Below are 27,564 nucleotides of genomic sequence, written 5' to 3'. Positions count from 1 at the left end.
GTATTTCATTTTTTTTTTGTAACACATTTCGGTCGATGCGGTGCGTGAGTTAATTCAAAAATGAACGCATTATAATTTATTTACCTGAAGTAAATGAATTCTCGGCATTATTCACTTTGCATGATTTCGATTATTTTATGTTAAAAGAACTGTTTGTGATGGACCAAGAAAAACCTGACGTTTTATCCGTGGACGAGCTGAGGTGAAGAATTATTATTTTACCTATTATTTTTAGTTTTTTATAATATAACCAATATTTTCCATTTTTATCCATTTTATTGTTCTATTATTCTCGTTCTCTTACACATTAAACTATGGATGGGTATCTACATATTTTAGAAATGTAGGTGTATCTACTTAATACATTTTTTCAAATTGTTGATTTATTTAACTACTGAACAAGGAAAAATAATAAAAGGGGAAGTTTGAATCATGATTGATATCTAAATATTTTATTTCATACTCTTTGTGTTGAAAAATAAATTAATTTGTTTTTGTGATCAGTAGTAATATGTTACAAATTTTTCATTAATTAGGTAAGGTTGTAAGGATCTCATAAATTACATTTGAAATAGTAGAAAATAGATTTTTCTTAAAATCGACAAACAATTTTTTTAATCAGTTGTCAGTGTAAACTATATTACGTAGTTTTGACATAGCTACCACGAGGCCACTGGTGACGCAAAATTATAAGTATTTCTCAATGTATCTGAAGTCACTAATTGTTTGACACAGTTTTTTTGATTTATCATTTATTAATGCCTAGGTAGGCAATTTTAATAATATACACTTAAATTCTAAGTCTTAATTTATCCTAATAAAATAAATTGATGTATAATAGGTCTAAACATATAAATAATAAAGCTAATAAAATATAGATAATAAAGCTCTTGACAATTGTAATTAATCTAAAACATGTATTTATGTTTAGGTAGGTATGTGATGTATGATATTATTATATATTATTTAGATGACATGTTACTAGTTGTTTTACTTACTTATTTTAGATTTTTAAGTTAAATTAAATTAAATAGGTACACTATTTTTTTGAACATTAAGTCTTACTTATTATTTTCTCAAGAATTTTAACTATTAGTATAGGTATTCTAAGATGAGTTATTTCAAATTTAGTAGCATATTAGTAATATTACTATTTACTGTTTTTGTTGCATGACACATTCAAAATGTTAAATAATAAAAAAATTATTTCAATTAATGAGTTTTTTTACTATATTATTTTAAACCTATATATATAATTTTAATTCTAATGAATTAAAAAAAGTATTAAATAATCAATTTCAAAAAATGTACCTATACATAAATATTTATTGCAAATTAAATCTTATTATGTTTTTCAGATTTATAATCTGATAATGTAAATAATCACCCATGTTATAGATAAATTAATTATTTTATTAATGTATATTTAGAATAATACTAGATTATTACTCTCAACATCCACCACCTTGGATTAACAATTCACCATCGCTAGCTAAAAAAAAGAAAATGGCTGACACAGATTTAAAAATTGTTGAAGATGTTTTACGTTCATTAACTTTGGCAGCTGAACATTTTCGAAATCTTTGGGATTGGTCAGAATTTTCTAACTGCTATCTAAATCACAATGACAAATATGTTGTTTGGTAAAATTAAAAAAATATTTATTATTTATACAATCAAAACAAAAAGGTGTTATTTTATTTTATTATTTTTTAAGGTTGGCTTGTCAATGCATGGCAATAATTTTGCAATTGACTGAATTAGAAAAAAATAATCTTATCATGCTTCATATGGATGAAAAAACCAATGAAGAAAATATGCTAAAATACAACTTAAAGTCAAATTCAAATTATAAAGACTATTTAAAATTATATTTACCAGACCCAGACCAATACACAACTGTTGAAGGAGTGTCTCTGTCTATAGTTGGGCCTCCGAAACCGGTATAATATCATAAATATAAATTAATTGTAGTACCATTTATTATAAATACTACTATTTATAATCAATGGTAGTACTTATATTATAAAAATTAACAAAATTAAATATTTACTATTATATTATAATATTTATTGTATAGCTTGGTGATCTTATACTTGTTAGTTCTACAAAACAAAATTTAAGAAACCTATCATTAGCTGTATCAGCAGGAAAAGCAGCTTGTTTAGTTGGACCTGTCGGGAGTGGCAAAACTGCTTTAGTACATTATTTAGCAAATATTACTGGTTTGTATAATTTCATTAATTCATTTTTTAATTTTTTATATACATATGATTTGGTATTTTATTTTAAACAATATTTATTTCTTACCATAAACTTTAAAACAATTGTAAAGTAATATTTATATTATATTTTATGATTAAACAATAGGATTTTCCAAAATAACACAAAATATTTTATAACAGTAGAACCCCTCTCGTCTGCCACTCCGGTTGATCCGACCTAGTATTATTGATATGAATACTTTAAAAATATATATTATGTGCATTTGAATTTTCCAATTTATAGTATGTACTATGTATATTATGTAATACTTTCATTCAAATTTTTTGTGTTATACATATTATGTAGTAAATAATTTAATAGTTAAATAAATTTGATAACAATTTTTCTTCAAATAGTTTCTGTATTCTGATAATTTGACCTTTTTCTTGTTCCGATCACACCCCCAGTCCTGAAGGTGAAGAATTAGAGGGATTCTAGTGGTTCTACTGTACTAGATTGTCATACTTAGTATTTTACTAGGAATCTAAATCTATTAAAAATTTCAATTATTCTATTTGGTAATCACGAAACAATTAATTAATACTTATTACTTAATTTGAAAAAGATTAAATGTATAAAATTAAAATAATACTATGAATATAACACAGTTAAACAATATATGGTACATCATTGATAATCAAGTAATAAATTCAATTCTACCCTCAAGAATACTTTATGGCTTCGTGTTTGTTAGTTTTTACGATGGTTTTGGGTATTTTAGGCTGATTGTATAAATCATACAAATTAAATAAAACTATTATTGTATAAATAGTAAGGCTTATGTTTAATATGCATATAGGACATACTGATGAAAAATTACTTACTGTTCAATTGGGCGACGAAACTGATTCTAAGATGATGTTAGGTTCATATCATTGTACAGATATTCCTGGAGAATTTGTTTGGCAACCAGGGGCTCTAACAAAGGTTTGTTGCTAAGAATTTGTTACTTATATTATTATTATTATTATTATTAGCTTGAAAAAGAAACATATTTATCTATTAACTAACACTATTTTTATGTAAGGATTATTCATTAGTTTGACATTAATAGATGTTAGTTAAATAAAAATGTTATGTAAAACATTGAAAACAAAGTTAATCTGTTTTTTAATATTTAGGCTGTAACTGAAGGAAAATGGCTATTGCTTGAAGATATTGATTCAGCTTCTAGTGATTTAGCAGCTGTTCTTGTCTCTCTTGTTGAAAGTAGATCGCTAACTGTTCCTGGATTTAGAGATCGACTTATTCCTGCTACTGGATTTCAACTATTTTTCACTCAAAGAGTTATAACCACTACCAGTGGTTATTATCATAAACAAAACATTGCAACAGATTTATTAGGAAAACATTATATCCAAATAAATGTTGAACCACTTAGCAAAAATGAACTGATTGAAGTTATTGAAATTAAGGTAAATTTCAATTTTCTTCATAGTTTTTTATAAATTATGTATTAATATTATATTTTGTTAAAAATTTTTTTTAGTTTCCCATATTAAAGACAATTGCTCCAAAAATTATTGACGTTTTCTTATTATTTTCTGCTGGATTTCATAATAGTGATGCTATATTGAGTTTAAAAAGAAATGGAAGATTAACTTCCACTAGAGATTTGATGAAATGGTGTGCAAGGATTGTTAAAGAATATGACGTGACATCAAGTGAATCAGCTTTAAAAGTAATCCAAGACGCAATTGACATATTTTGCTGTAGTGCTGCAAATCCAAGTATATATAAATTTAGTAACAGTATCATAAATAGTATCGTTGAGAAGAAGTTAGATAAGTCGTACTCACATATGTTGTATCCATCTTACTAACACATACCATACCAAAATATCCGCTCATCAATCCTAAATTTTTGTGTTTAGCTTAAATATTAAAATTAAATGACCTATTGTTAACTTAAAAGCAAGAACATTATCTGTTTTCCATATAAAAAATAAAATATTGTAATAAACCAACTAGAAAACACTGATAATGCTCTTACTTTTAAGTTTGATAATAGTCAATATGTTATTTCACTTTATTATTAAAGTTAAACATACAAAATTGGAACTGCTAACATATATTTTGATATGGTATGCATTAGCAAGACAGATACAATGTATGCTAGTACTGTATACTCTTACCTGTTAAGAAGATTCTATAACATCTGAAATTTTGTTCATAAAAATTGAAAATGGTATTATGTGAAATGAGGAACATACTTATATTAATAGTGTTCATGATTTAACTTAAAAATATATAAAGATGTTAATTTTCATAGATTCATTTTTTTATTTCAAATTTGGGAATATTGATATAGAAAAAAAACTGTTATGAAACAGATTAAGTTCTTTTCTAAATAGTGTGAACATTTGTAAATTTGTTATGAATATTATACTTCATAGTTTGTCTACACAAAATCACAATTGTACACAATATCTATACGGAAAACCATTGTTAATACCACATAATACTTGTAATATTGAATATTATCTAGCACCACTTTTAAAATGTTTGAAATAGTTATTATTTAAATATCTTTAAGATTTAAAAATTTTTATTAAAACAAACACTACATAGTTAGCGTGGAGTAAATTATTATCTCACTAATTTGAAATGATTTTATTATTATATTAGGTGGTATAATGGTCATGGGATTTAACTTTTATTTAAATAACTATTATTGTTATTAATAAAAAAAAAATTTTAATTAACCTGCCATGAGTCGCATTTAGACCGTGAGTTTATTATTTTACTTATAAGTCATTATGAGTAATTTACTTTATTTAGTACATTTTTTTACATTTAATGTACATGTTAACCTATTTTTTAAAACTATTTAGAACAGTCAATTATTGTTTGTTGAATTTATAGCTATTCTTAAAGTCCGTAACCGGTCTAAAAGATCTTGTGCAACTAACTTAAGTATCAATTTTGTTACGTATTATTTTTGTTGGAATCCAATTGTAAATGAAAAAAACCAACAAAAACAAAATATCCAGGCACTTACCTCTTATTTCTTTGAAAGCTGCAATATTTTCAGAATAATATCAAAACTGTATTGTATTCAAACATATTCTTTCAATCAAATAATTTTTATTTATTTTCACTTTAATCTTGAGTATAATAGTTCTGGTAATACCAATTTTTATTGTAAAATACAATAAATAAATAAAGTATAATTTTTGTAGTTCATTAATAAATGCATTTGTATGTAAAATGATAAAAAAAATATGAGATATAAGTGATTGGTCAAAAACACCTTGTGTGACCACACGTATTACAAACTGATGCGATTCATGGCGGGTTAATAAGTATTAAATTAAAATACATTATGTTTATCCTGTGTGACAGAATAGGTGCTCCACACTAAAGGTTAAAATTAGTTAAATCAACCCCTTAAATGGCGGGTGTATGGCATCTTTTTGTATAAATTCTTTTGGACCTTTTTATGTGTTTATTTTAATAATCACTAATTCTATAACACAAAATATATTTATTTATATGTATTTTAATAATTTTTTTTTATTTATTTTAGAAACAAGACTTGAACTTGCTTGTCATGTTGCTTCTTTAATTGGAGTTGTGAAAACTAAAGCTGAATTTTTTTTAAATGAATATAAACCAACTGTTGTACTTGATGAGAAACACTGCATTGCTGGCCGAGTTACATTACCACGTACTGGTTCTTATTTAACAGACAATTTTATGTAAGAATTCAATTTTTCATTTTATGATAATAGAAGTATTATTGTAAATAAGTAATTCAAGTATAGTAGGCATCGTCTGTAATGACAGCAATGAGGCTATTATAAATATGTTGTTATAACCAGAAATGCTAATTTATAAAGCTATGTTTCATCATTTTATCTGAGACCAGAAATTTTTAAAAATTATCACAGTATTATTTTACAAGTCAAGTATGTTAAATGTAGACATTTTTATCAATATGAATAAGAATGACATTGTTTTTATCCCAATTAAAATGGTGACTTTTGGCTTCAACCAAATTAAATGTTGTATATTATACTAGTTATTTTATTATATATATATTTGTGATCACTTGAATGTAATTACACCCAATAATATTAGACAAATATTTCTGATAATAGTCATATAGTTGTTATGTGCTGTTCATATATAATTGTATATAATTTTATGTCGCATTATCCAATATTATGTTTATATCTGATATTAATCAGTTATATATGTACATAAAAGTCTAGAAAATTTTGTTGTGAATTTGAAATTAATGTAATTTAATCCAATATAAGGTTATAGATGATACTATCTGTAGTTTTCATTTCTTTATTCTTAAAATCAATTGATATCTTGGATTTTTAGCTGTTATTTTTAGAATAAAATATATACATTCAAAAATATTTATTTTGTCCTTAGAATAGAAAAATTAAAAATTGGTTTTAAATTAATCTTCTTTAGCTTCTTATAAATGTTGTATAATTTGCTAAATCAATTTTATTTTATTTATTGTGTTTTATAGTTTTGATAATATACTACACATGTATTCATAGTATATATTTTTTTCAGATCGAATTCAAAGTTTGCTTTAACCCGTTCATCTTCTTGTCTTCTGGAACGTATTGCTTGTTCAATTGCTACTAAAGAATCTGTGTTGCTTGTTGGTGAAACTGGTACAGGAAAGACATCAACACTTCAACTATTAGCAAAACACACAGGAAATAAACTAACTGTTTTAAATATGAATCAACAAAGTGATAGTGTTGATCTCATTGGAGGTTACAAACCAGTTGAATTAAAAATTATTATCAAACCAATTAGAGAAGAGTTTGAAAGACTTTTTAGGGCAGAGTTTAATATTGAACAAAATACAAAATTTTTGGGCCATATATCAGTAAATTAATTATTATAAATATGTGATGATCAAGTTGTTACTAAATTTTTTTTTTTTTGTATTAGACATGTTTTAATAACCGTGAGTGGACTAATTTGATAAAATTAATGAAGCACGTCCTAAAAAAAGCTATTAACAAGAACACTAAAAATAATAAACCTACTAAATCTTGGTCAGAATTAAATGAAAAGTTAAGTCGTTTTGAAGTTCAATTTAAACATTGTCAGACTGCAATGGCTTTTGCATTTGTAGAAGGAAGTCTTATACAAGCTGTTAAAGAAGGTAATGCAATGATAATTTTATTTAAATTTGTAGCAACATATTATATTTATTTTATACATTTTTAGGATATTGGGTTTTATTGGATGAAATAAATCTTGCTTCAGCTGAAACCCTACAATGCTTATCTAGTTTACTCGAATCCGATGGAACTGTGACTATATATGAAAAAACTGATTCTAAACCTATATCCAGACATCCAAATTTTAGATTAATGGCTGCTATGAATCCAGCTACAGATGTAGGAAAAAAAGACTTGCCTCCTGGTATAAGAAACAGGTATTGTTTGTTAAATTGTCAAGTTGTATTTTTTTATTAACTTATTTATTTTTGATTCTCAGATTTACAGAATTTTTTGTAGAAGAGTTAACAGAACGTTCTGATTTAATTACCTTGACAGCTTGTTATTTATCAGATTATTCTGCTCAAAAATTAAATGCTATATCTAAATTTTACTTAATTGCCAGACGTGAAGCTGAAAACTTTTTAGTTGATGGCACAGGACACAAACCTCATTACAGTTTGAGAACTTATTGTCGTGCGTTGTCTATAGCATCTTCAAATCCATGTCAGACGGCTCAGAGATCATTATATGAATCTTTCTGTTTAAGTTTCCTTACTCAGTTAGATAGTTCCTCCCATAAACGTGTTGAGTCTTTAATAGCTAATACTATGTTTGGTGAAAAATTAATCCAAGGAGTTATTAATCAGCCTATTCCTAAACCTTTAACCAAAACAGAATCCTTTATTCATTTTGAAGGTTATTGGATTCAAAAAGGAATGTTAGAACCTTCAACTGCTGAAAAAGTATGGATATAAAATTAAGAACTAGTTATATTTTACTAAAATTAAAAATTTTTACAGTATATTTTAACAAATAGTGTTAAAAAGAATTTACGTGATCTTGTCCGAGCTGTTTCATTGAGTTGTTTCCCAGTCCTAATTCAAGGGGACACGTGTGTTGGAAAAACAAGTCTAATCACTTATTTAGCTGCAGCATCTGGTAATGTTTTAGTACGTATTAATAACCACGAGCACACAGATTTACAAGAGTATATTGGTTCATATTCTGCTCAATCTATTACTGGTCAACTAGTTTTTAAAGAAGGTTAGTAATGAATATTGTTACATCGATTTTATAAAAGTTTTTCTGTTAAATTAATTTTTAATTACTTTTTAAAGATATTGTAAACTCAAAAGTAATTATCCATCAGTTCTCTACCATTATCTGTTATTAACTCATGTCCTTACTCCACCATTTTCTGTCTATTTATACACTTATGTTTATATTAATTATTAATCAATATTTTCATTATTTAATTTTGCTGTGTTCATTTTTATAGGCGTTTTGGTTGAAGCAATGAGAAAAGGCCATTGGATTGTATTAGATGAGCTGAATTTAGCTCCAACTGATGTGTTAGAAGCTTTGAATCGTGTATTAGATGACAATCGTGAATTATTTATCCCCGAAACACAAACTACCATCAAAGCTCATCCTGGTTTTAGATTATTTGCAACTCAAAATCCTCCAGGATTATATGGTGGTCGTAAAGTAAGTTAATTACTATTTATTTAACTTCAAGCTCGATATTTTTATTGAAATATTAATTAATAAAAAGATGTTTTAAGGCTTGTTAAACAAATAATAGGCAAATCAATTAAACATTGTTAAATTTTAGTTAAAATTAATAAAAATACATTCTATAATTTATGAATTAAATGTAAATTATCATTCATAATTATTAGTTTTGTATTATATTTCTGATTATATTGTGCTAAAATAAGGAGTCTTCTTCTCACACTTATTTTATGCTGTAATATATTCAAATGTAACATAAATTTAAATATTAGGCACAATATTAATTTTACTTGTGTTAAAATAAATGTTTATTGCTTATTATATTAAAAATATGGTAATTTTTCCTTGATAAATATTATTGATAATTTAGTTAGTGTTTTGTTTGTTGGACTATTCTTGTTAACATAATGATTGAGTGATAATTTTTTTAATGTAATCATAATGATAATTTATTTTAATTTTATAGAAAATAATTTATTTGATTGTTTTATGTCTAGATTTTATCAAGAGCATTCAAAAATCGTTTTATTGAGATGCACTTTGATGAAATTCCAGCTGATGAGTTGGAAACAATATTGTTTCAACGCTGTGAAATGCCCTTATCATATGCTAAAAAGGTAATATCAGTTATGAAAGATCTACAGTCAACAAGAAAAGGAAGTGCCGCATTTGCTGGAAAACATGGTTTTATAACACTTAGAGATTTATTCAGATGGGGTGAGCGATACCGTTTGGCAAAAGAATCAAAAAATTATGATTGGAATCAACACTTAGTAGATGAAGGTGAGAAATTAGTAATACATTGTTTTTTTTTTAATGATTATTTTATAATTTTACATTTTATTTTGCAGGTTTTTTAGTATTAGCTTCTAAAGTTCGTAAACCAGAAGAAGAAAACACTATATTACAAATATTAGAAAAACATTTTAAATGTTCACTCTCTTTAGATAGATTATTTACATGTAAGATATTTTTATTAATTATTAAATTTTTATACATTTGTATTAAAACTAATTAAATTGTTATAGTGAATGATGAAACATCACCAATAACTCGCCATATACTTCAAAAAATAGAAATACAGCCTCCTGGATTTAAACATGTTTATATGTCCAAAAATATTAGACGAATGATAGTACTTGCCTGTAAGCATATTAAAGTGTAATAGTAACATATTTATTGTTTTTATATGTTAAATTATTTTTTTTAATATTAGGCAAAGCAATTGAGTTCAATGAACCCGTTTTATTAGTTGGCGAAACTGGCTGTGGTAAAACAACAGTGTGTCAAATGATTGCTGCAATTAATGAAAAAAAGTTATTAACTGTTAATTGTCATCAGCATACTGAAAGTTCAGACTTTCTTGGTGGATTAAGACCTGTTCGAAATAGAGAGCGAGATAATGATCAGAGATTATTTGAATGGGTAGATGGACCATTAATAGAATCAATAACTGATGGTCATATGTTTTTAGCTGATGAAATTTCTTTAGCTGATGATAGTGTTTTAGAACGTTTTAATTCTTTGTTGGGTTAGTTGTTTGTAATTTATTTTAAAATAAGACTTAATTACTATAAAATATCATTAAATAAAAAACTGTACATTGTTCAATTTCCAGAGCCTGAAAGAAAACTTTTATTAACTGAAAAAATTGGAGATGCTGAAAGTGAATCAGAACTTGTTGCACATCCAGGGTTTTGTTTTGTTGGTACAATGAACCCCGGAGGTGATTATGGCAAGAAAGAAGTATGTTAATGAAAACAAAATAATTGATTTAATATAAATATTTGAATGAAAAGTGTTGTTTATATTTACCGATTAATGATTTTAGTTATCACCAGCACTGAGAAATCGCTTAACAGAAATTTGGTGTGAAAGTTGCTCTGATAATGATGATCTTATACAAATTATTAACCACAACTTTTCAGTTTCTAATGATCACAGTCTTTTTTTGAGTAAATCAATGGTTGATTTTGTTAACTGGTTAAAATGTACTGATCAAATAAAAAGGTAAGCAATCTTTAATTATTTGCTTTATATATTATACAGTAGATTCTGTTTAATGTGGGTACGTTAGGATCAGCCCTGTTTGCCCACATTAAGTGGTTGCCTATTTAACTAAATTAGTTAAAAAAAAAAAAAAATTATATCAAAAAAGTCAACAAAACCCCTTTCTGCATGAATTTTTATTTTTTCCCGAAAAAAATATCGGGATGATAACAAAAATCTATAAAAAATATTCAAGTAAAATTGTAATAATATAAAGTGGGTAGTTTTTCACTTTGCTCAACAATAATGTTTTCAGTCATTTATTTATCATCTGAAGTTCACAATTTTACCACTAGGTAGATGTACCTTAAATCAAAATTGTTTGCCTTTTTGTGCCGAATCTGGCTGTATATACAGTAACATTGTAACTTTGTTTTCAACAATAGAAACTATGAAAAACTAATTTGTGCCATTTTTGGTACAATATGTAAATAGAGGTTTTAAGGTATTACTTTCAATAAACACAATTGACAAAACCCGATTAAAGATTAGTAAACAGTAAACTCATTATATATGAACTTTTGACATTACTGTGAAATAGTCTAATTTACTTATCTAGTACTAGAAATTTAAATTTTTTTCTCATTATAAGATTAGGTTCTGATATAAGGTTGATGTTCTTGTCAATTGTTTTTTAATTGTACATTTATTAATTTTAATTTGTATGTATTTAATTTATATATTATTATTTATTACACATTTACTTGAATACCATAGTATCTGTTAATTATATGATATGTATTACTTTTATAGTTATTTAAAGTTGAACATAACCATTAGAGATTATTTAATTTGGGTAAAATTTATTGAATCAATGATGTGCCAAATACCAAGCAATGATATAAATTATAATAGTATGCGAGCGTTTTTTACGTTTTATAAAGAAGGAGCAATTATGACATTTCTAGACAAGAAAAATACAATAAACCATTCGTAAGTTAGAATTTTTTTTAATTTATGTTGCTAAATATTAATTTTTATATTATTCTAGTTACGATCAAGCCATTGAAAGCGCTTTAAAAGACACTTTACTTAAACATTATTCTAAATCTTTAAAAACTGAAAATGATAAAACATTTGATAAATTGGTTGAGTTTTTCCCATTAAAATGTCTACCAGAATGGTTTGGATATGATGGATATTACATACCTAGTGGTAATAACTATCTTTATATTTATTTTTATATCTCAAATACTAAAATTTTTTTTCGTGTATTTCATTATTAGGTAACATGCCACTAGAACCAGTCACTGCATTTTCATTTGACGCTCCTACTACCAAATCAAACGTCATCAGGTTATTACGATGCATGCAGATAGAGAATCGAGCAATTTTGCTTGAAGGTAGCCCAGGTGTTGGCAAGACAAGTTTAATTCAAGCGGTATCCAAAGCTTCTGGTCATAAATTGACACGTATCAATCTCTCTGAACAAACAGATGTATCAGATCTTTTTGGGGCAGATTTACCTACAGATGGTGGTGATGGTGGTAGTTTTGAATGGAGAGATGGCCCTTTTTTAAGAGCACTAAAAGAAGGAAATTGGATTTTATTAGACGAAGTATGATATACTATTTTGATTTATTTTTTAAAACTTTTAAATTCTCATTTGTTTTTCAACTAACTTCTAATAGTGTACAAAATATTCTTTAAAGCCTAGGTTGGCAATTTTTTTTATAAATAAGTCTAAAAAAAAGTCTTCTGTTTTTATCATAGGCCACATAAAAGTGTAAAATTTTTGTTTTTAATTTATGTAGCATGTTATTAATACATAAAAATTATATCTAAATAGCAATTAAGTTTGGATATTAAAGTTTTTTTACTGTAAACTCAACCATAACACTAAAACTACACTAAAACTGTTTTAATATAAATTACAATTTATACCTGTTAACTTCACACTAAACGCTGTTATAAATATAATATTTAAGAAGTACTAGCCTTACATAATCAATGATAACAAACACAATAATATGGTAGATAGATACAGTTTATATAAATATAATAAATTAGCTTGGTCATATGATATTGGTTTTTGAGCTACGAGTTGCTGATCCCAGCTATTAAATATTTTGCTGCATTAAAAAAGAAGACAAATTAGTAGTAATAATAATGTTTTTTTGCTTTATAAGTATGTATTAAAAATAATAAGTAATAATGAGTGGTTATCATGTTCATTTTAATAGTTAAATTTAGCATCACAATCAGTACTTGAAGGGTTAAATGCAGTTCTTGATCATAGAGGTGAATTATATATACCTGAACTTGGCAGAACTTTTATCATAGAATCAAAAAAAACTAAATTATTTGCTTGTCAAAATCCAATGAGTGAAGGAGGAGCACGGAAAGGACTACCAAAATCATTTTTAAATCGTTTTCTTCAAGTAACTAAAAAATTACTAATACCTATTATAAATTAAACTGTATAATACTTTTAATAAGTAATAAGATTAATTAATTTAACAATGTTTATGTTCTAGGTTCATTTAAATACATTAGACTATAAAAATATAGTGAGCATTATGAATACAATTTATGAATCAAAAATGACAAAAATTCGACCATTAAATTTAAAAAAAGTAGTAAAATTTACTTTATCATTTTGCAATAAATATAATGTGGAAATTAATCTAAGAGATATATTACGTTGGGTTGATGTTACATTGACCCTGAAATGTAATATCTTAGATCATTTACCATTAATATTTACTGATCGTACAGCAAATCTAAAAAGCTTGGAAAATGAGGTACTTATTATCAAACTTAAAATCAATTTGTATTTATTATTATGTATATTTAGGTCAGAGATATTTTTGTTGATCAAATACAAATAACTGAGGACATTTTTTTTATATTACTTCAGTTTTATGTTGTAAAATAATCTTTTTCAAAATTAATAATATATAAAAACTTTAAAAAAAATAATTATATTTTAACCATAGATATCTTTTTGATGGATGGAATTCAGCCATATACTTGAATAACCAGATAATAGCTCAAAATCTGAGCTAGTTATGTCTGCATTTATAATTATTTATATAATACATTTTTATGTAGGTTATCAAGGAACTTAAAACAATGGTTGTCACTACTGGGAAGAATTATGATTACTTACGAATATTTCCTTCTGGTATTATGTTTAATAGATTTGTAGTACCACGTAAACGTGCAATTGGCTCGCCAATTGATCAAAGTAATAATAAGTTGATTTTGGGATCACATGTCCATACATTGAATTCTTTAGCTGTTTGTATGAAAATGAATTGGATGCCAATTTTGGTAATTTATACTATATATTTATTAAGTATATTACATTTGTTTGTATTGTACTGTCCTTAAGTATATTCTAAATCCTTATCAATCTTGTATTAAGTAAAAATATAGGTTTATTTAGTAATTAATGAATTTCTATTAAAACATTTTTTAATATTAACAATTGTATACATACGAGTACTTACAATGTTCTAAGAAATTACATAGAGAAAAAACAATTTTTATAATTTCTTCATGCTGAAAATGCTAAATTTACCACATAATTTATTTTATATATTTATGAATTATTCTAATAGTTATTAATAAATTTCTGTTGTTTTTCTTCAGGTGGGTAGTGGTAGTGGTAAAACATCAGTGATAAAAACACTTGCTCAATTATATGGATGTGAATTACGCATACTATCTGTAAATGCAGCTATGGATACAATGGAAATATTAGGTGGATTTGAGCAAGTAAGTAAACTAATGAATTATAATTATAATTTTAAAATTTATGTTTTTTTTATTTTTTAGGCAGATTTTAATAGACACCTTGAAGAGTTTGCTAGAAAAATAGAAAATAAAATGTTCATTGAAGTTGGTGAACAACTTTTAAGTGGTCGTAATGATTACATTTCTGTGTTAACTTTGTGGAATGAATATAAAACTATGACTGGTAAAATATAGACAAAAAAATTTTATTTTAATTTGTTATATTAAACATGTATTTATTATATTATGTTTTAGAGGTTTCCAATAATACAGTAACCACTATGGCTTCTGAAACGACATTATTTAAAAAACGTATAGAAACGTTAATTCAAATAGCAAATGTACTAGCAAATGATGAATTACTTTGTTTACTTAAAGCTCTAAGTGAGCGTGTTAATTCTACTGGAAATTTAAATTCTGGAGGAAAGTTTGAGTGGATTGATAGTATTTTAGTAAAGGTTAGTTTATTTTATATTCAATTAATAAATATGTCATTCTATTTCTTCATTATTTATTTCAGTGCTTAATTGATGGTAGTTGGTTATTAATTGATAATGTAAATTTATGCAGCCCAGCTGTACTAGATCGTTTAAATGGGTTGTTAGAACCAAATGGGATTTTAGAATTAGGTGAAAAAGGAATTGGTTCTGATGGACAAATAACAGCTATAACACCACATAAAAATTTTAGACTTTTCTTAGCTATGGATCCAAAACATGGAAATATTTCTAGGTAAACATAATAGTTATATGTTTAGAGTATAAATTCTAATTGCACTTCTTTTCAGGGCTATGAAGAATCGTGGAGTTGAAATTTACATGGGTCCATTAGATGAAATAAATAATAATGATATTCATTCAATGATAGAGCAGCAAGGCATCCGTGACAAGTCAATCAGTCATACATTGCTGAAAATTCATAAAATGATGAAAAGCCTAATTTCTGGAATCAATATAAATATTAATCATCTTCTCCGTACAGCATATTTAGTATCGCAAAACATTAAACGAGACCAATCAATAATACAAATTATACGAGATATTTGTAATGATACATATGTTCGTTGTTTAAATGAAAATTCAAAACAAAATGCCATTTTAGAAATTGATAGGATTTTAGAAGAACATACTACAACTTCAAATGAATTTTTGTTTTCAAATCTCCAAACAATAGATACTTTACAATCTTCAAGTTTAAGTTATATAAAACAACAGTGTAATATTTTGAATTATGAACATTTTATTAATACACATATAGAAGATTTATTATTGTGTTACTTTGGGCGTTCATCAAGTTCAGATATTTCAATTAGAAGTAAATTAGCATTAACACACATAAACACTGAAAATGAAGCTATTAAGAATTTTGTAAAAAAACCTCCGCTTATGGGATTTGATGAATTACCATTTTGGAAAAAATCTGTTGATTATATACCTTTTGAAGACTTACCATATGACTTTCGATACTTGCCACACATTTATTTTAATAAAGGACGTTCTCTTTATGAACCAACAGAATTTTATGAAAACAAAATGCATTTGATGTTAGATCATGCATTATATCTTGCTTTAAATGAACATTTGATATCTTCAAAATTACATAAAAAAAGTAAGTTAGTTAAAGTTCTATTTGATTAAATATCATAATTTCATAATTTTCTTTTATTTTTAGGACTAATGATAGCAGATGGTGGTATAATGCATGATTATGCTGTCCTATCCATTGCTTTTGATAATTACATTGATTTTTACTTGGGTAATAATACATTTTCTATTCTTGATAAAGATTGTCTACAATTTAAAGAAATGATTATTTGGATACACACAATTGAAAATCTTCTTTTTGAAAATCTGGACAAAGAAAAAGAATTTATAACTGTATTAATACATTGTTATTTTAATATTGTTACTAAAAATTTTTTACCCATGTTGGAAATGAGTACTAGGAAAAATAGGTACTATACTTTAATTTTTAATTAAAATTGTATTGAATTAATGAATATTATTATTTATTAGACATAAAGAATTAGAAAGGTTCAGCCCAATGATAGTTGAAATCACAAAAAATTATCTAACACCCAAACAGTGTGCAAGACTTCTCAAAGTGTTTGTGACTGAAAATAATATACCATCACCTTTGTGTTGCAAAGACCACGGTGATAAAAATATTGAAGCATATAGGTAAGTGACAATGAAATTATTATATTTAATAGTATATTTGATTAATAGTCATAATCCATAAATAATAGTTATTTATGTGCAAACAGTTTATTGCAGGTCTTTTGAAGTGTGCATAAATACTAATTTAAAATGTATATCTTATTCGTCATATTATATTTATAAACTCAATACATATAATAATTTCTATATTCACCTTAAATCATATAAAAGAGTTGCAATAGGTGTTAATGTAGCTAAAAATGTGATCTTAAAATATTTATTTAACTTATATTTGTTCTTTCAATTATGATTATAGACAAAATAGTGAATTAATATCTGTAATCAAGTCAAAAAATATACAAGCATTAATGGCACCTGAAATAAAAAAAGATAGAGACAATTTACTATTGTTTAAATACATTGGATGTAATACAATTCCAAACTATCCTGAAGGTAGTAAACAATGCCATATATTTTATTGATTGTTATTAATTTTATTTTTCCCTCAGAATTGGCAAATAATAAAATGAATGACATGGAACTAAACCTTATTCCGTTATGGGAATTAGTAATAGAACGGAATTTCCTAGCACGTATCAATTATAGTTTAATAAATGAAGATGACTATTTTCATAATCAACATTATGATTTTATGCAATTGTTGTTAAAATTTGTTCCTACTGTATCACCATTTTACTGCAATTCATTAAAATATAATTTTACTGTAGAATTTTTAATTGAGGCTTTAAAATATTCTATGGACTCAGTCGCTGTAGACAATCCAAAATTATATTTAGAATGGACATCTAAAAAAATTGATGATTTGGAAAATCACGTTTCAGTTGATGAAGTATTTATTTTGATTATTTATTATTTATTATGTATCTATTTACTATATTGTATTTATTTAGGAAATGTTGTACTCATTTGAACAACCATTATTTACTAGTTTTATTACTAATATATTATTGAAGAAAACAGAACCATATTATACATTTGCACCAAGACCAATAAGATTTATTGAAAACAATAGTCATAATTTATCATGTGTTAAAAGTTTTATTTGGAATTGCTCAAAGTGGACTTCAGATGTTCAGTCAGTTATTTATTTATATATTTTTAATAATTATTTTTTTGTTTTAATCTTGGTTATTTTTTTTATAGTTTTGAAAATATTGAAACATTATTGAAGCTTGTAGAATTGTTCTTTACACCATTTTTGCCTGCTGATTTTGCAACTCTAGCCGATGTACACTTAGCAAGAGAAGATGCTGATTGTCAGAGTGCAATTGATGCTATAGTCGGCCACCATCAAACTATGGTCAAAGCTATTTTTGATACTGCTAAAGTAGTATCACATATTGTAGGAGATTTACATTCTTTTAATCATGTCAAAAACCTAACAGACATCGAACGTGATAACTTAATTAAACAAATACAATTTAATGCTGGCTGCTTATGGGTATTATGTGGCATGTGTTTACTTGAAATTTCAACATCAGTTAGTCCCGTAGATCCATTACAAAAATCTCAAGTACGATTTGAATGTTATAAAGCTGAGGTAAAGTATTCAATTAAATAAATTATGAATAATTAATGATTTATTATATAAAAAAAATTCTTTTAGAAAGCTAAAATTGTTAGTAGATTAAATGCTGAGGAACAATTTTGTAAGGTTGACTGTGTATCACAACTATTTCCATTTAAAGGTTACTATCATCAAAGGCTTAAGTTGTTAAATAAATACAAATTTAAGAACGGTTATAGGCCAGATCCTCCATTATACAATATTATTTTAGAGGTAATTGTTATTGTTTTTATTTTATTTTTTTAATTATTAAAAAAACAATTATAAACTTTATATTTATAGGAAGTTAATCGTTTTTCCAAAATGTACGGTCTGGAAAGCAATACTTATAACTTAATAAATTCAAACTCTGATTCTGAAGCTCTTGTGAATGAAATGGAAAATTGGCTTAATTCTGTTACCAATTTTCATAATAACTTAAATGAAAAGTATGCAGCGTATCCAGATCTCCTTACTGGGATACTTCTTTCCATCAATCAAGTACAATTTAAAAATTAAATATTTATTATTGTTAAGTTACTAACTTTTTAAAATTTATCCAGATGAGGTATGGAATGAGAATGTTAAAAAATCATTTTAAGTGGACCGTACCAAGGGACAAACATGTTACCAGTAAAGATATAGAATTATTAACATTATTTGGAGAATTTCCGCGGTTTTGTCCTAATATTATAAAAATGACAAATATGGATGATGCTGTTTCAATGAATATAAGTGATAAATTTAGGTAAATACAACATAATTTTATTTTATTTTTTAATAGAAATTTACACTGTTGTATGTGATTTTTCAAGGTGGTATAAACTGTGCTTAGAAGAATTAAATAATATGATGTACTTGAGTAGTAAATCTTATAGAACTGAACAATATATGAGATCTATTGAATATGTTCTTGAAAAGTTTGTGTTAAATTGGAAATGTCTTCAAGAAGAAGAAGAAAACAAAAAACGTGAAGAAGATAGCATATATAAACAAAAATCATTCTGTGAAACTACACCTGAAGAAATTGAAATTTCCAAAGGAGTTGCTCGTCAATTCCCAACTACTAAACATTCCGATTTTGATGATATTGAGGGACCCTTAAAGCTTGATACTGACATTTCAGTAGATTCTGCTCCTCAAGAAATCTATAATCTAACTGATAAAGATATTAATGACATTTGTCGATTACATACTGATTTAGTTAGACCAGCAGCTAAAGCTCACTGGTTAACTGTATCCTCAGAAGAGTTTGATCAAAAAAATGCTATTATTAGAGTAAAAAATTCATTTTCTGATAGGTTTTGTTTGTTTGGTAAACTATTAATGTCCAAATTTATGTACTTGGATTCTTCAATGGATAGTAAAATGTTACCATGGCTTTTAATGGCTACTGACATAGCAAATAACCCAAAACAACTTGATACTAAAGGTTATTATGATTTTTATCGAGATCCTAATCTGGAATTTGCTAAAAAGACTTCTGAAGTGCTTAAAAATGTAGAAGATCATATTCAAAAGCTATTGCATGAGTGGCCAGATCATCCTACATTGCAAACAGTAAGTGTTTATTTGCTTTTTAGAATTTTAATGAAATAATAATAATCTATTTTGTAGATAATTAAAGTTGTGGAACGTATAATGAATTTTGACTGGTCAAGTCCAACATGTCGTTTTCTTATTGGGCTTGAACTACTTTTAACCAAACTCCATGAATGGGAAGAAGTTGCTCATCGTGGTGTTAGTGTACGTGATTTAACATTAACTGTAACTCATTATATCCAAGAATATCGAAGTCTTGAGTTGAGTACTTGGAAAGATTGTTTAAAAACTTCACTAAAAAAGTAAGATAATATTTTAAGTATGATGAAAATTTTTAATCTCAGAAATTATATATTTATACCATTTATTTATTAGGATTCAAAATGATTCATCTAAATGGTGGTTTCATTTGTATTCAATTTTTCAAGCATACCTTCACAAACAAGATAGTTTTCAGCAACTTGTAACTGCTATACAAAAGTTTATGGAAAGTTCTTCCTTAGGCCAATACTTAGCTAGATTAGAATTGCTTTATACATTCCATTGTGACGTAGTTTGTAGAGAAAAAACTAAAGAGCAAATAGAATTATGTAGTGCATCTTGGAATCTTTATAAATATTATTCTCAATTTAAAGATTCTATAAATCTTCGAATTGAAACACTGAGCTCTGATATTAAGAAAAAGTTACAAGATTTTGTGAAAATAGTAAAATGGAATGATATTAACTACTGGTCTGTAAAAGAAACTGTGACTAAAGTTCAACAAACCTTACACAAATATACTCGGGAGTATGAGGTAACAAATCTAAAAATCTTCTTAAAAGTATATCATTAATTAACTATGTTTATATTTATATAGGAAGTTTTGAATAATCCTGCATCATTTGCTATGACTACACAAACGGGGATATTTAGTACTAAGGCTGATAAGTATGAAGTACCTATTTTTAAGATTGATAGCTATTTGAAAAACTGCGAGATATTTTTAGTAAATATACAATTAGTTTGTAACTATTAAATAATTTTTTATTAATATTATGATTATGATTTTTACTTTAGTATATTCTGCCATCAAACTCATTAAATGTTCTTACAAATATTAACAAATATTCTAAAAAGTTATTTACAATTTCTGATAAAATAATGACTAACTGTGGTTATTCTGAACACATCATTGAATTGAATGATTTTGTAAATGGAGTAATGGAATCAAGTCAAGAACTACGTGATCTAAATGTAGATCCAGAAAGTTCAAAAAATAAACAAAAATCTCAAGCAAAACAAATTTTGCAACAAAAACGCAAAGCGTTATCTGAACTATTTAAAGCATTACAGCGCATTGGTTTGTCCTACAAAGCTGGTTTAATGGGTTGTGAACAAATGGATTGTTCTGTTGAATTTGCTCGATTACCGCCTATTGATATAAATGCTGCACTTGAATCTCTAACACCCAAGTAAGCAAATTTGTTGTCTATATATGTTTGAATGTTTATATATACATATAGTCAATGGCATTAATTATAATGCGTAACAAATTATTCAGCATACAAATAGTTTACATTAATAAGCTTTACAAATAAATGCATTAAATACATATTTTGACAATTGTTTTCAGTCTGTTAACAAGTTTCTGTATTCGCTTTAATTATCACATTCATAAATATAATTTTATTTTATTATTTTTTTTTTTATTTCAGTCCAGTAGATAATGATTTACGATGTGCTTGGTCTGATTGTGAATCATATTTCCTAAAATCAGTATCACAAACTACTGCTCTCAAAATTGCTTCTGAAACCCCTAAATTAGGCCAACAAGAAATGGATCGTATCAAAGGGTTTATTAATGATTTAAAGGTAATATTTTTTTTCAATATAATATATAATTCTAACAAAATACTATTTTTAGAATATGACATGGAAAACAAGACAAATCTTGGCTTCACATATAGAGTGTCTAGTCAACATCCGTAGTATGACATATTTGTCAGAAATAATTACAGAGTCTAATCGTATTAAATTTGATCCATCCGAAGTTTTTCAGGTAATATTGATAAATTAAATATTTAAAAAAATATATTTTTAATTATAAGGTTCATTTTGTTTTATCTTTTAAGTAACACATGCATAACTTAAAATATATTTTGTATTACTATTATGATATTAATAATAATATATACATTAAATTAACTTGAGTAATCATAAAATTATTTTTTTTAGCAACCTGTCAATTTTATGGTCAACAGCATTAATCTTTTGCAACAATTAAAAATCGCATTACAATGTGGTAGTGAAAATATTGACTCTACATCAACTGATTCTATGACATTATTACTAGGTATATCACCACGCGATTCTGAAAAAGAACAACCGTCAGAGGAAATTACTACTAATGTAGATGATATAATTAAATTAACCCATAATACACTCGATTCTATAATTGATGAAAAAACATACAATGCAATGAAATTGTGTGATATAAATTTTATAGTTTATGAAAAGTATGATGCATCAATTCTTATATGTGAGCAATTAATGCAATATATAAGTAGATTTTACAAAACTGCATGGATAAACAACATTCATTCCATTGAAAAACATCAAATTGAACGCCAAAATTTTGTATCTGATGATAATGAAACGCCACTAAAAGAAATTAACAGCTTAATTAATCAAATCCTTTTAGTAGTCGAAAAGCTTTATAAAAAACACGCAGACATAAAAAATGATAATGAAGATGAGAAGTTATTAAAATGTCTGATTATTCAACCATTGTCTTCTGACTTAGAAGATTGTGATATAATTTCAATTAATAAGCAACTTAAAAATGTTCTTAAATTATCAATTGGTAACAATGTATTAAAATCTTGTCTTCCGATATTTGAACAGTATACATTACTAGTACAATATTTTATTACTCAACAAACAACAGTTTATAGAGTTCTATCAAAAATGAACTATTTACTAGCTACTTTGTTTACGGATCTTGCTTCAAATGTATGTTTATTAAATTAAATTTAAATGTTTTGATTTTACTAAAAAAAAAATGTTCTTTTTAGGGATTTTGTATACCTGATGAGTTATTAGATGGTGAAGATGGCACACAGTCTGATGGAAAAAGTGGCATGGGTTTAACTGAAGGCGAAGGTGCTAAAGATGTCTCGGACCAAATTGAAAGCCAAGATCAACTAGAAGATGCCAAAAAAGATTATAATAATGAAACAGTACAAGACAAAGATTTAAAAGTAATTTATTAATTAATGTGTTAAATAGTCTCATTACATTAATGTTTATAATTTATTAGGAAGAAGAAAAAGGTGTTGAAATGTCAGATGATTTTGATGGAAAATTACATGATATGGATAAAGATGAAAATGACGTTTCGGATGATGAAAATAACGAGGAGGACAATGATGACAAAGAGATGGGAGAAACAGGGGAAGGTGCAGAGACTTTAGATGAACAATTATGGGGTAGTGATTCTGAAGATAATTGTGATGAACAAGAAGATTTGAAAGAAGAAGATGGGAAAGGAGGAGAAACTATGGGAGACAAAGAACTCGGAGCCAAAAATGATAATGATAATGTTGAAGAACAAGATAAAAACGATGAAATAGATCAAAAAAACAATAAAAAAGATATAAACGAAATGGATGAAAATGGAGAAGAAACTGGTGAAGATCATGCAGACCCTCATCATGGAGACTTACAACCACCACCTGAGCCAGAACCAATGGATCTACCTAACGACCTTCAGCTGGATGATGGTGAAATGAATGATAATGAAGAAGAAGGAGATAATCCTTTTGATATAGATGCTATGAAAGAAAATATGGAAAATACAGAAATAGATGATAAAGAACCTGATGAAAAACTTAAAGATAATAATGATTTGGAAGACACTAGTGATGAAGAAATGGGTGATGAAAATAAAATTGACGACACTGAAGCCACTGAAAATAATGAAGAATTAGAAGAAACAAATATAGACGATGATACAAATGATGATGGTGGTAAAAAAGATGAAAATAAAACAGGAGAAGAACCTAAAGAAGAAGACAAAAAACAAAATAATGAAAATGCTAAACCTTCAGAAGATGACCCTAGTCAAACAGAAGTTCAACCTTCAAATCTTGATAATGGTGGCTCTAAGGATCAAGTTTGCGAAAATTCTGATGGACAAGATAAAAATGATGACATTGAATTTAATAAAGAAGAAGCCACAGGTCCTGAACAACAAGGCGTAGGTCAATCTCAAAGGGAAAGTAAAGACACCAAAGAAGGACATAGTGTTAATGAAGATAGAGGTACTCAAAGTGAAGAACCTGGTACTAAGGATAAGAAAAGGAGAATGAAACCTGGTGAGAAAGATATGGATAGAACCTTAGGTAAGAAACATATCATATTATGAACATTTGTAATTTAAAGTATTTTAATTTTAAATAAAATAATTTCCACCTGTTAAAACTACTCTTAAAAATTTTAATCTGCCAAAATTTTTATCGATATTCTCAGATATAATAAATACATATGTGTGTATATATTCATGATTCTTGAATTTCAAAGTAATTTTTTTTTTTAGCTGAAAGTAACGGTCCTTTGAAAAAAAGGCTTAAAACAACTGACACCCAAGATGATATTAGTGACAATGAAAATGGTATAAACGATGATAAAGATTCCGAGAATAAAAAAGGAGAACTGTTTAAACATGTCAAAGAATCTAAAGACGGAGATACTGAAACATTAGATGCTGCAACAACTGTTGGTACTTTTTATAAAAATATATTATTGTGATATTAATTTTTTTTTTTTAGGAACAACTCGAAGAACGACCTTTGCCTAATAATGAAAACCAACCAGGTGAAGAATTAAAAGATGATGAAATGGAAATTGAACAAGATGATAATGAAAATGATACTAAAAATGGTGATGAAATATTACCTGAAAAAATGAAAACAAAAAATCGAAAAAATCAACCTTCAATGAATGAGTTAGATGACTCCAAAGAAACAGAGGAATTTATTGAAGAGCATGTTGACGTAGATGGTGAGGATGTTTTAACTCATTTTGCTGAACGTGGCCAGGAAACAACATTTCATACTGTAGATGTTGAAGAATTTGATGATATAAATTCTGCCAATATAAAAGATCATAATGAATATATCAAAAGTCAATTTGACAAGTGGCTTGATGTAAGTTACCAAAGTTGAATGTATTTTTAAATGTATTCAAAATTATTAATATTTTTTAGAATGAAAACAAAGAAATTCAGACTGACGAGGCATGGAATAAATGTATGGATGCTACTTCTAGCTTAGCTCAAGAATTAAGTGAACAATTGCGATTAGTATTGGAACCAAGTAAAGCATCTAGGTTGCAGGGAGATTTTAGAACTGGAAGACGAATAAATATGAGACGTGTTATACCTTATATTGCTAGTCAATTTAAAAAAGATAAAATATGGCTTCGGAGAACTAGGCCTTCAAAACGACAATATCAAATTATTATGGCAGTTGATAATTCTAGTAGTATGATGGATAGTCATGCTAAAATTGTAAGTCTTTAATATAAATAAACAATTTAATTTAAGATTTAAAATCTTGATGCTACCATTTGTAATGTGTTCAGGAAAATGTTGATAAAAGTTTGGATATTTCATTATTCACTTTCATCTTTCATTAATTTTTTCTTTCAAAATTTTATAACTAAATTTTTTATAATAATTATTTTATTTTTTATAATATGATGAATTTGAGAAAAAATATCATTACTTATATTTTTAAAAAAAATAGAATATATTTTAAGGATTTTTATACCTTTTTAAAGTATGTTATAAAAATTTAAATAATAATCAAAACTCATATTACGGTTGATTATTAATAAAAATAATTAAAATTTTTTTTTTTTAGCTAGCCTTTGAGTCCCTAGCACTTGTAAGTAAAGCTCTCACATTAGTGGAAGCTGGTGAGTTAGGAGTTATGAGTTTTGGTGAACAAACTAGAATTGTTCATCCACTTGGTGAACCTTTTAGTGATCAAACGGGTTGTAAGTTAATGCAAAATTTTACCTTCGATGAACAAAAGACCAAAGTTGGAGAACTTATAGAATTAGCTACTGCAGTATTTGAAGACAGAGGACAATTAGATACTGGTGATCGTCCAGCTCAATTATTAGTTATAATGAGTGATGGTCGTGGTATAAAAAGCGAAGGACCAGATGTTGTAAAAAATGCCATCAGAGCAGCTAAAGTCAATGGAATATTTATTGTTTTTATTGTTATTGACAATCCTAAATCAAAGGTAAATTTGATAAAATATTTTGACTAATTTAATATATAAATACTACTGATTTATTTATTTCAAATAAAAATATAAAATAATAATTTCTAAACATAATAACTTATAAGTAGGGCTTGGAAGTTGTAGGACTAAAAATATTACTTTTTAGATCTTAAATATGCACTTAAAAACTTTAAGATACGCGCTATAAATAGCACAAAAAATCAAAAAATATGCATTTAACTATTTAAAAAATTATGAATTTATTAGGAAAAAATTAAATATAATTTTACTAATTTTTGGGCTCATAGACGTCAGGGACTGCCTGGACAACTTGAATTATAAATTGTTAGCAAAATTGTTAAATTATTTAAATATATTTGTAAAAGTTAAATTGTAATTAAATTATTTTATTTATTTACCTTGGAAATTACACTGAATTATTAAATGTTTATATTTTCGAAAATATACCCAAAAATAGCACTACAAACCCTAAATTAGCAAAATAGTAATAAAACCAGTAAATATACAAAAATTAACTAAATTAAATTTTGTGTATGACATTGGAGAAGTGTTAAACATATTTATATCTCACTTTGGATGTTCTAGGATGGATCAAGAAAATATGCATTTGCTAGATCTTCCGAGTCCTGCTTATAAGCAACAATTTTATAAATTAGGGATAAAGTTTTTTTTTTTTTAATATTAATGTTCATTAATCATTAAATTGTTCAAACTTAAAATATTGTTTTATAGTAATATTAAAAAAAAATTATTATTAATTGATAACATTTTTCTAGGAATCTATTCTGGATATCAAAATGCCCATATTTGAAAATAATTCAGTACGTATTGAATCATACATGGACAATTTTCCATTTCCATTTTATGTTATTTTAAGAGATGTAGATAAATTGCCTGGTGTATTAAGTGATGCACTAAGAGAATGGTTTGAACTCATTACAACCTAATTATTTTCATTCTATTTAAGTTAATATAAAATAAAATAAGAAAAACGTTTTTAATTATACTGTTTATTTTAAATGAAATGTACTTTTAAACATATTTAATACAGTCAATTTTGTTTATTTACTTTTGACCTGATTTTTATATATATATTTTTTTGCATTTTTATTTAATTGTAATAATCATTAATTTTTCCTGTTTCCATTTTAAATTTTCAAAATAAATATATTGCTGTATTCAATTTATTGCTATTATAGTTTTATAGTCCAATTTTTTGTT

The 27,564-nt window shown here is 26.1% G+C and overlaps 1 protein-coding gene across 1 annotated transcript; it reads left to right on the top strand.

Moving 5' to 3' along the window:
- LOC113559088 (midasin) lies at positions 1-27,413 on the top strand. The gene is made up of 55 exons (XM_026964679.1): positions 1-202; positions 1,431-1,643; positions 1,718-1,943; positions 2,081-2,225; positions 3,065-3,192; positions 3,387-3,680; positions 3,755-3,995; positions 5,794-5,965; positions 6,804-7,128; positions 7,194-7,410; positions 7,476-7,686; positions 7,749-8,214; positions 8,272-8,515; positions 8,751-8,959; positions 9,484-9,769; positions 9,838-9,948; positions 10,015-10,131; positions 10,203-10,517; positions 10,605-10,732; positions 10,818-10,996; positions 11,789-11,968; positions 12,027-12,190; positions 12,262-12,593; positions 13,219-13,416; positions 13,513-13,779; positions 14,090-14,311; positions 14,633-14,758; positions 14,819-14,960; positions 15,032-15,234; positions 15,297-15,508; positions 15,564-16,384; positions 16,448-16,730; positions 16,792-16,956; positions 17,252-17,388; positions 17,445-17,785; positions 17,847-18,031; positions 18,100-18,496; positions 18,563-18,736; positions 18,806-19,003; positions 19,066-19,250; positions 19,318-20,062; positions 20,120-20,346; positions 20,420-20,840; positions 20,904-21,032; positions 21,104-21,498; positions 21,742-21,898; positions 21,951-22,085; positions 22,262-23,038; positions 23,101-23,286; positions 23,346-24,429; positions 24,624-24,802; positions 24,856-25,233; positions 25,293-25,595; positions 25,951-26,340; positions 27,120-27,413. Exons 1-55 carry the CDS (start codon positions 138-140, stop codon positions 27,288-27,290), a joined length of 14,901 nt encoding a protein of 4,966 aa, XP_026820480.1. The 5' UTR covers positions 1-137; the 3' UTR covers positions 27,291-27,413.
- Positions 27,414-27,564: the final 151 nt, after the last annotated feature.

This window comes from Rhopalosiphum maidis, chromosome 3 (assembly GCF_003676215.2).
Source record: "Rhopalosiphum maidis isolate BTI-1 chromosome 3, ASM367621v3, whole genome shotgun sequence".
Taxonomy (NCBI): Eukaryota; Metazoa; Arthropoda; class Insecta; order Hemiptera; family Aphididae; genus Rhopalosiphum; species Rhopalosiphum maidis.
The sequence above is the reverse complement of the archived record's forward strand: the minus strand, read 5'-3'. Positions and strand labels throughout refer to the sequence as shown.

Bases quoted from the DNA above. Each gene is read 5' to 3' on its own strand.
- LOC113559088 (XM_026964679.1), top strand. From the start codon at position 138: ATGTTAAAAGAACTGTTTGTGATGGACCAAGAAAAACCTGACGTTTTA. The intron at 5,966-6,803 runs GTAAGAATTCAA...TATTTTTTTCAG, and splicing joins TATTTAACAGACAATTTTAT to ATCGAATTCAAAGTTTGCTT. The intron at 14,759-14,818 runs GTAAGTAAACTA...TTTATTTTTTAG, and splicing joins TATTAGGTGGATTTGAGCAA to GCAGATTTTAATAGACACCT.